The sequence below is a fragment of the Scylla paramamosain genome, chromosome 45 (assembly GCF_035594125.1).
Source record: "Scylla paramamosain isolate STU-SP2022 chromosome 45, ASM3559412v1, whole genome shotgun sequence".
Lineage (NCBI taxonomy): Eukaryota > Metazoa > Arthropoda > Malacostraca > Decapoda > Portunidae > Scylla > Scylla paramamosain.
The window spans coordinates 1,710,010-1,720,000 of NC_087195.1; the positions used below are offsets into that span (position 1 = coordinate 1,710,010).

Genomic DNA, 9,991 nt, shown 5'->3' on the forward strand with positions numbered 1-9,991 from the left:
AGAAGAGAGAGTAGGAATAAAGGAGGGAGGGAAGGAGGGTGAGAGAGAGAGAGAGAGAGAGAGAGAGAGAGAGAGAGAGAGAGAGAGAGAGAGAGAGAGAGAGAGAGAGTTTTCATTTTTTCTGTCTTCCTTCTCTTTTTTTCTTAAGTCTCTCTCATTACCCTCCTCCTCCTCCTCCTCCTCCTCCTCCTCCTCCTCCTCCTCCTCCTTCGTAAAGTACTGTTTTCCAAGTGATAAATTTGAAACAATCATTTCCATTTGTCTCTCAAGATGGCGGCCAGAGAGAGAGAGAGAGAGAGAGAGAGAGAGAGAGAGAGAGAGAGAGAGAGAGAGAGAGAGGAAGAGAAGAGAAGAGAGAGTCAACCTTACTTCTATAACAAAAACAAACAGGGGTAACTAGGTTACACACACACACACACACACACACACACACACACACACACACACACACACACACATAGACGAGAAAATAGAATTACGGGAAGGGGGAAAAGCAAACGAGAGAGAGAGAGAGAGAGAGAGAGAGAGAGAGAGAGAGAGAGAGAGAGAGAGAGAGAGAGAGACACACACACACACACACACACACACACACACACACACACACACACACACACACACACAAGGAAAACTGCCGCATCCTTCCCGCTACCCCTTATCTTCCCCCCTCCACACACACACACACACACACACACACACACACATACTCACACGCACATTGACACCCGAAGCTAATCAGCGTTACGTGAGCCCGAACAGAAATGAAAACACAGGAAAAACGGTCTGATTGGGCACTTCGCCAAATACGCAAACAGTTACATTGGGTTCTCGTGTCACTTGATGCTAAAAGTACTGGAAAAAAAAAAAAAACGCCCTTACTGCTCTTAAACCCCTTATTTCCCTTTCCATTACTTCACCTCCCCCCTCTTTTATTTCCCTTCCTCCCTCCCTGTGTGTCTCTCTTTCCCGTCTGCGTCGTAACCTTTCTCTCCCACTCTTTCTCTAATTCTATGTTAATTTTTTTCTATTTTCTCATTTGTTTTTCTTTCTTTTTTGCTTCTTTTCTTAGTATTTTTTATTTCCCTCTCTCTCTCTCTCTCTCTCTCTCTCTCTCTCTCTCTCTCTCTCTCTCTCTCTCTCTCTCTCTACTCCTTTTCCTTCCCTTTCTCCATCCGTGTTTCCTTCTCCCTCCTCCTGTCCTTTCCTTGTCAATATCTCTCTATTCTTTTCTCTCTCTTTCTCTCTTTCTTTCTTCCTTTCTTTCTTCCTTTCTTTCTTCCTTTCTTCCTCCTCTTCGTCCCGTTTTCTCTTTTTTTATATTTATGTTTTTCTTTTTTTTCTTACTTATTCGTTTCTTCTTTCGCTTATTTTCTTTCTTTGCTATTTTATTTTTTTCTTATTTTCCTCTATTTTTGTCTTTTTGGTTTTCTCTTCTTTTCTTTAATATATTTCTTCGTTATTCTTTGTTTTCTTCTCCATTTATTGCTATTTTTTTCATCATTTTATCCTAATTATGATTCTGTCTCTGTTTTTCCTTATCTGTCCGTCTGTACGTATGTCTGTCTGTTTATCTGTCTGTTTATCTGTTTAATTAGTGTATCTGTTTAATATGTCTGTCTGTCTGTCTGTTAAGTGACTCATTTTCCAGTTAACTTTTTTTTTTTTCATTATTCCTTTCTTCCAATCACATCACACCCTCTTCTCCTCCTCCTCTTCCTCCTGCTCCTCCTGCTCTTCCACCTCTCCACCCCTGTCCCTGTCCTCCCCCCTCCTCGTAATGATGTGACTCCCAATGTATTTTTTGTTATAGTTTTACGAGCACAAACATTTACCTTTGATTATACAAGCCGTGGGAGTTTCTGTTTTAATTGCTCGTGTGAACTTTTATTTTCATGTTTATTTTTATTTGGTGTTTTTGTTCCATCTGTTTTTTTTGCTTTTCTTCTTTTTCTTGTAGGTTAAATAGGTCATGTTTTTTTTTTCTTTCTTTCTTGCTTTTTTTTTTTTTTTTTGCGTGGTGGGGTGCGTTCGGTTGGGGGATGTTAAGGGAGGGAGGGAGAGAGGGAGGGAATTGTCTGTGGGGGTGGACTGGTAGGGGGAGAGGGGAGTGTATGCTGTGATTATATCTTCTTATTAGGTAATTATCTTGGTGTTCGGAGGGGGGGTAATGTCTGTCTGTCTGTCTGTTTGTTTGTTTGTTTGTTTGTTTGTTTATGTCAGTTTGCCTGTATTTATTTTTTTATTTTTGTTTGTTTCTCTCATTCTGTCTATCTGTCGGTCTTTGTTTGTGTGTTTGTCTGTTTTCTGTCTCCTATTTTCTCTGTCTGTCTGTCTGTCTGTCTGTCTGTCTGCGTGTATGTATGTTTGGCTGTTTATTTGTTTGTTTATCTGCTGTTGTTTGTTTGTCTATTGTTTTTCTTGTTTGCTTGTCTTTCTGTCTGTTTGTCTGTCTATCTGTCTATCTATCTATTTATTTATCTATCTGTCCGGCTGTTTATCTATCTATTTATTCGTGGATCTGCCTGTCTGTCAGTCTCTCTCTCACACACACACACACACACACACACACACACACACACACACACACACACACACACACACACACAGCCAAGCCTCCAGCGCGGGACAGATAAAGAAATACTCGTGTACATGAAGCCAAATGAAAACGCCAAAGTTGTGTCATTAAACTTTTTATCTAGCATTTTATTTTTCCCTTTTTTTCCCGAATTCACTCTTTTTTTTCCTTTTTATTTTACGAACAGTGAGTGAGTTTGATTTTATGAAAGCATCAGTGGGGAAAGTTTTTAATACTTTTCTTCTCTTTTCTTTTTTTCCGATTTTCCCTTATTTTTTTCCCTCTACATTTACTTTCTTTTTTGTTTCCCTTTCGCCTTACTTTTCTTTCCTTCCCTTACTTTTTTCTCTCTTCCCCCTTTATCCTTTCCTTTCCTTTTTCACTTTTCTCTACCTCCCTCCTTTTCTTCCTTTTTTTCTGGTGTATGTTATGCTTGTTCCCTTTTTCTACTTCTTTTAATTTCTTATTATTATCATTCATTGTATATATTTCTCAAGTTTATTCATCTTTGTCTTTATAGTTAACTGGGAGAAAAAGAGAGAAACGAGAAGATGAGAGTATGGAAAGAAGGAAGGGAAGAAAGGGATGTAATGAGAAAGAAAGAAGGAAATGAAGGAAAAGAGGAAAGGAAAGAGAAAAGAAAATGGAAAGAAAGAAGAGAAATGGAGATCATGAAGACAGAGAAGGGAAAAAAAGAGAGAAAGAAGGAAAGCGTATGGAAAGAAGGGAGGAAGAAAGGAGAGAAGGGAGATAGAAAAGGGAGAAAAAGAAAGAAGGAAAGGATATGAAACGATGGGAGGAAAAGGGAAATAATTAAAGAAAGGAGGGAAAATAGGAAGGAGAAGAAAGATAGGTGGAAAAACAATAATATATAGATAGATAGATAGAGAGAGAGAGAGAGAGAGAGAGAGAGAGAGAGAGAGAGAGAGAGAGAGAGAGAGAGAGAGAGAGAGAGAGAGAGAGAGAGAGAGAGAGAGAGAGAGAGAGAGAGAGAGAGAGAGAGAGAGAGAGAGAGAGAGAGGTCGTAAAAGCAAACCCATTTTTTCCCCTCTCCCTTTATTCACTTTGCAGGAAAACTCAGGCGCTCTCTCTCTCTCTCTCTCTCTCTCTCTCTCTCTCTCTCTCTCTCTCTCTCTCTCTCTCTCTCTCTATTTTTCCTTCTTTCCTTGACTTCAGTGCTTTTAGAGGCCAGCCAACGGAGACATTACCAAACTTGTGAAAATTGTACCATTCCTTATTTTCTTTCACTTTCTTTCTCGTTTTTTAGCCCTCCGTGTGTGTGTGTGTGTGTGTGTGTGTGTGTGTGTGTGTGTGTGTGTGTGTGTGTGTGTGTGTGTGATTTTTGTTAAGGTTATTATGACTATTGTTGTTGGTGGTGATGGTGATGGTGGTGGTGGTGGTAGTAATGTTTGTTGTTGTTGTTCTACTACTACTACTGCTACTACTACTACTACTACTACTACTACTACTACTACTACTACTACTACTACTACTACTACTACTACTGCTACTACTACTACTACTACTACCACCACCACCAGTTACCACAAAGTTTAAAAAGTAAAAAATCATACTTTATCGATAGACATAAACTTTCAATATCAATATTTTTCTTCTACTTTCCAAGGCTTAACATTCTGTAGTTTAGGGAGAAAGTTTGTAATGGTTAAACCTTTTTTTTTTTGTATTTGTTGTATTCAGTCTGGATTTTTGATACACCACGACACACCCAACCACACCAGAAATAAAGAAATATAAAGAAAAAAATAAGTAAATAAATGATAATACCAAAAAAAATAAATAAAAATAGGCAGAAACACAGTCTCCATAAATCTGCATTTCTTACCTGTCAAAGTTTCCCAGAGGACATTTATTTCCACTACAACATTTTTTCCCACACCTGAGTTCTTAATTGAATCACCTGCATTTATTAGACAAGATTACAGGACGTGATAGGCGAAGAAGGACAGACTCGTTTGAGATGTGGCTGGGGAAAACCCTTTACTTTACCTCTTATTAATTAGTGACAGGTGTTTTTTTTATGTTTTTAATGGTGGCAGACAGGTGGACTAGAAATTAACTCTGACAGGTGTGCAAAGGTGTGTCGAAAGGGACAGGTGTTTAAGGTGTAAAGCTAGAAATATTACACCTGATTTCTTCTTAATTAGGAACAGGTGTTTTATAAGGGGCAAACAGGTGGACTAGCAGTTAATCTGGACATGCAAAGGTGTGTAAAAAAGGACAGGTGTTAAGGTGTAATGTTATCAATATTACACCTGTTTTCTTAATAGGTTACAGGTATTTTAAAAGTGGTAAACAGGTAGAATAGAAGATAATTTAGACAGGTGTGCAAAAGTGTGTAGAAAAGACAGGTGGTAACGCTATAGGGTTAATAATATTACACCTGTTCTTCCCTTAATTAGTAACTTCATGTGTTTTACAGGTGCTGAACAGTTAATTTGGACAGGTGTGAAAAGGTGCTAGGAGAGAGACAGGTATTAAAGTAAGATAAATTATTATTAAGATTACACGTGGTAGTTTAGCCAATACAGGTGTTGGATCTAAGCACCTGGCCTTGCTAGTACAGGTAGAGACACAGGTGATGCAGTCTGCCAGTACAAGTATCATATATATTAACTGTGAGTGAGGGAAACTTGTTACTTTTCCCACTTGTTATTTCCTTAATTAGTAACCTCAGGTGTTTTGACGGAAAGAGGAGTTGATGTTTATTAAGACAGGTGTGAAAAGGTGTATGGAAAAGTTGTCGAATTACTAATATTATACCTGTTTTTCATTATAATAACCAAGTGTTTTAAAGATATACCACAATTAGAGTCAAAGTTAATTAAGACAGGTGCAGAAATGTGATTGAAAAAGGACAGGTGTTAAAGATATCGAGTTACTAATATTTCACCTTTATTTCCTGAACTAATAACCTTAGATGTTTTATAGACGACACAATTACACTCAAAGGTGATTTAAACAGATATGAATAGGTGGATTTAAAGGTACAGACTGCTAACCTAACAAACGATGCTTACCAATCACCAGTACCAGAAAAAAATCATTGAAACACGAACTTAGATATCAGATTTTAAATTAATTGATACTCGTATTCTCAACCACAAGATGAAACTTACCACTACAGTACCAGGAACCCTCATTAATACCAGATGTCAGATTAATAGGAGTTTTCAGCCATCACTTCGTCAATCCAACCAGCGAAAGCAGCCACACGCACCTGGCCGTCTGGGGACTTGTCTCTGCAGGTGTTTGTGGCTCCGAAACTGATAACACCTGCTTGGTAGATCCTGCCATTGGACTCCGTGAACATGACAGGGCCGCCGGAATCCCCCTGTACGAGTGAAAAAGGGTTGAATTGTAAGAAAAGGGTTATAATTGTCAGAAAAGGGTTAGAATTGGAAGAAAGGGTTAGAATCGTAAAAAAGAAAAAAGAAAAGGATTAAAATTGTCAGAGAAGTGAAAGTGTTGTAAGAAAAGGATTAGAATTGCCAGAAAAGGGTTAGAATTGGAAGAAAGGGTTAGAATCGTAAGAAAAAGGGTTAGAATAGTCAGAAAAGGGTTAGAATAGTCAGAAAAAGGATTAGAATGGTCAGAAAAAGGGTTAGAATAGTCAGGAAAAATTAGAATAGTCAGAAAAGGGTTCAGAAAAAGGTTAGAATGGTCAGAAAAGGGTTATGATAGTCAGAAAAGGATTAGAATGGTCAGAAAAAGCGTTTGCATCGTAGAAAAGGATTATAATTGTAAGAAAAAATGATAGGATTGTAAGAAGAGGGATTGAATTGACAGAAAAAGAATTGTATTAAAAGAAATGGAGTTTTGTGGATAAATATAAGGAATTTCGTGATTAAGGGCTTAAAATAAAAAGGGTTAGGTTGTTAGAATAGAGAGTTTGTGGGAAAATAAATGGGATTCTGTGATTAAGCGTTGAATTAAAGAGGGTGATAATAAAAGGGTGTTTTTGGGTAAATATAAGGATTATGAAGTTAAAAGAGAAGTAAGATGGGTTATGTTAAAAGAGAAGTAAATCATAAAGAAGAAATTTGTGACACAGTGAGTCGTATCTATTATTATTATTTATTTATTTATTTTATTTTTTTTTTTTTTCGTTTCTACAGTTTTTATTCTCCTGACTTAAATTCTTGACGCGCCTAGAAAAAAAAAAGTAATAAAAGAATAAGGATAAAAAAAAAAACAACCTAACCAAGTAACTAATTAAATAACTAGGCGGATAGACGGATAAATAACTATAGATAACTGAACAAATAAACAAACAAACAAACAAGGAAACAAACAGACGAACAGTAAACCAAACCAATATAATCACGTCAAAAAAAAACAGGTGTAAGTAAACAAAGAACAGGTGTGCACTTACTGAACAGGTGTGTTTCTCCTCGGACCCATCAGTACACATCTGCGTCTCCTTCAGGTTATACCCGTAGAAGGCGTTGCAGGCAGGGAAATTGTAACCCACTGTATCATACTCCTTCAGCTTGTACGACATACCGCCTAGGGAGATAAGGGGAGCATAAGAGCGTAATGAAATAAGGATTGGTGCAAGAAGCCATCAATTCTACATTTGGCAATCCCTGTATGAAACGTGCCATCTGTTTTCACGTCACCCTTGTAGTAGTAGTAGTAGTAATAGTAGTAGTAGTAGTAGTAGTAGTAGTGCATGAAGTCATTAGGCCTACACGTGGTAGTCCCTGTATAGAACATGCCTACCTATTTCCACTTGTCATCCCCATCCATACATTTGTCCAATCATCTTTAAAAGCTCCCTAATGACTCAGCACTAACAACCTCACCAGAATAGCAGGGAAGCCAACCACACGATTACACCTTTAGATAAATAAAAGACCCAACCTAAACTAACCTGACGTATCTTGACCTGACCTGACCTTACCTGTTTCGATTCTTCCCCAGCCAGTCAGAGTCAAAGGTTCGTCTTCAAAGCTGAGAGGTGACCAGGTGCTCGGGGGCAAACAAATTGGTGCTATCTTGTCCGAAAATGTGAGTGGCTTTCGTAACCTGGGAAAGGGTTGAAGCACAGGTGAGTATTGATTAGAGCCATACCTGTGTTAACCCTTCCACTGCGACACGGAACAATTAGGATCACCAGAAGCAATGTGTGAAGTCTTTATAAGCATCTACAAGGAAGTTAATGATTAGAACTCTTTAATTTACCTGTTTCTACCTGTGTTAACCCTTTCTCCCTGTGTTAACCCTTTCACTACCACACGGAACAATTAGGATCACCAGAAGCAATGTGTGAAGTCTTTATAAGCATCTACAAGGAAGTTAATGATTAGAACTCTTTAATTTACCTGTTTCTACTTGTGTTAACCCTTTCACCCTGTGTTAACCCTTTCACTGCGACACGGAACAATTAGGATCACCAGAAGCAATGTGTGAAGTCTTTATAAGCATCTACAAGGAAGTTAATGATTAGAACTCTTTAATTTACCTGTTTCTATCTGTGTTAACCCTTTCTCCCTGTGTTAACCCTTTCACTACCACACGGAACAATTAGGATCACCAGAAGCAATGTGTGAAGTCTTTATAAACATCTACAAGGAAGTTAATGATTAGAACTCTTTAATTTACCTGTTTCTACCTGTGTTAACCCTTTCTCCCTGTGTTAACCCTTTCACTGTGACACGGAACAATTAGCGGCACCAGAAGCAATGTGTGAAGTCTTTATAAGCATCTACAAGGAAGTTAATGATTAGAACTCTTTAATTTACCTGTTTCTACCTGTGTTAACCCTTTCTCCCTGTGTTAACCCTTTCACTACCACACGGAACAATTAGGATCACCAGAAGCAATGTGTGAAGTCTTTATAAGCATCTACAAGGAAGTTAATGATTAGAACTCTTTAATTTACCTGTTTCTACTTGTGTTAACCCTTTCACTGCTGCAGGAAAACAATTAGCAGCACCAGAACCAATGCGTGAAGTCTTTACAAGCGTCTACAAGAAAGTTAGCGATGGAAAACAATGCATTTTTAAATTTGTTCCCAGTTTAATGATTGGATGTGCCTGTGCAACAAGTGAAGGTGTCTCACGGTGATTGGTAATTAAGGAAAAGTGTACTAAGTGGCAGTCAAAGGGTTAAGGAAAGGTGTTATGCTCTCCTTACCTGGGCAAGGGAGGGGAAAGGCACACAGGTGAATACTAATTAAGAGAGTTAGTTATTATACATCAGTTAAAGAAAAGACATCACGTAACCAGAACATTACCTTAAGATGCCACAAAACCACGTTACTTAATGAGGCCAGTATTAAAAGCGAACCTGTAGTAGTTAGACGGAAACATTACTCAGAAAAAACAACATCACTTAATCACACCATCACTTAAAAGCATCATTTAGTTATTCAAAACACAACACAACCTCTTACTTAATCAGGGCAATATCAGTAGAGAGTGTGTAGCCAGGGTTCATGTGGACGGAGGAGGCGGGAACCCAGTACCCCCCTGTAGCTGAGGGCTTGGTGAAGATGTGAGCCCCCACCAGCACACGCACACTCGGGTATAGTAGGTTTGTTTGGGCATGGTTCGTCCTGCAGGGGAAATATATTGCAGGGTTAGGTTAGGTTAGGTTAGGTTAGAAATTTTTCCCTTTTGGCATACTTTTCCACACACCTGAAAATTTTCCATCTCAATCTTCAGACTTCCCAACTCACCTTCAGATTTTTCCGACACACCTTAAAATTTTCCCACACACCTTGAAATTTTCCCACACACCTGAAAACTTTCCCTAACACCTGCAAAGTTTCCAACACACCTTCAAATTTTCCCACACACCTGCAAACTTTCCCACACACCTCCAAATTTTCCCACACACCTGAAAGTACAATGGGCAGCTGTGAGAATCCACTCCTCATTGATAATTGATCCTCCACATGTTCTTTGTTTTCCATCTGTCCACCTCATATTCAACATCACCTGCAATATGACACACCTGTTAGCTCCTCCACACACCTGCTCATCATTACCCAGCTCTTATGAATCTCTACAACTTTTCCTTTTCCAAATATTTTCGTGTCACGTGTTTTGTGTGTGTGTGTTGGAGAGATAGACAGAGTGATGTACAAAGTTTATAGAGTGAGTGGTCAGGCAATAAAGTTTGGCAGAGATAAATGAATTGATGAATGAAGCGTGAGATTGTAACAGACAGTACATTGATGGTTAAAGTTAGACTAGACTAGAAATACGAGACAAGAGATGAATTTAATAAAGAAACAAGCGTGGCCAACAATAGACGCTAATTTAATGACGAAACCAAAAATAAATCAATGAATAAGTATATAGATAAATAAGTAAATGAAAATAAAATAAACAGTCAACTTTAATGCAGAGATAAACATACAAACAAATACGGTAAAAAATAAATAAA

General features: G+C 38.2%; 1 protein-coding gene across 2 annotated transcripts in view; it reads right to left on the reverse strand.

The window, feature by feature from the left end:
• Window positions 1–5,473: 5,473 nt before the first annotated feature.
• The window catches only part of LOC135094277 (transmembrane protease serine 9-like), a 12,847-nt gene continuing 8,329 nt past the window's right edge, over window positions 5,474–9,991 (reverse strand). For both annotated transcript variants that reach the window (XM_063994259.1, XM_063994258.1), the window contains exons 7-11: window positions 9,440–9,540; window positions 8,994–9,155; window positions 7,500–7,624; window positions 6,969–7,102; window positions 5,474–5,927 (exon numbers count right to left, since the gene is read on the reverse strand). In XM_063994259.1, the coding sequence (XP_063850329.1) occupies window positions 5,754–5,927; window positions 6,969–7,102; window positions 7,500–7,624; window positions 8,994–9,155; window positions 9,440–9,540 (696 nt within the window). In that variant the 3' untranslated portion in view covers window positions 5,474–5,753. The remainder of the gene's footprint in view (window positions 5,928–6,968; window positions 7,103–7,499; window positions 7,625–8,993; window positions 9,156–9,439; window positions 9,541–9,991) is intronic.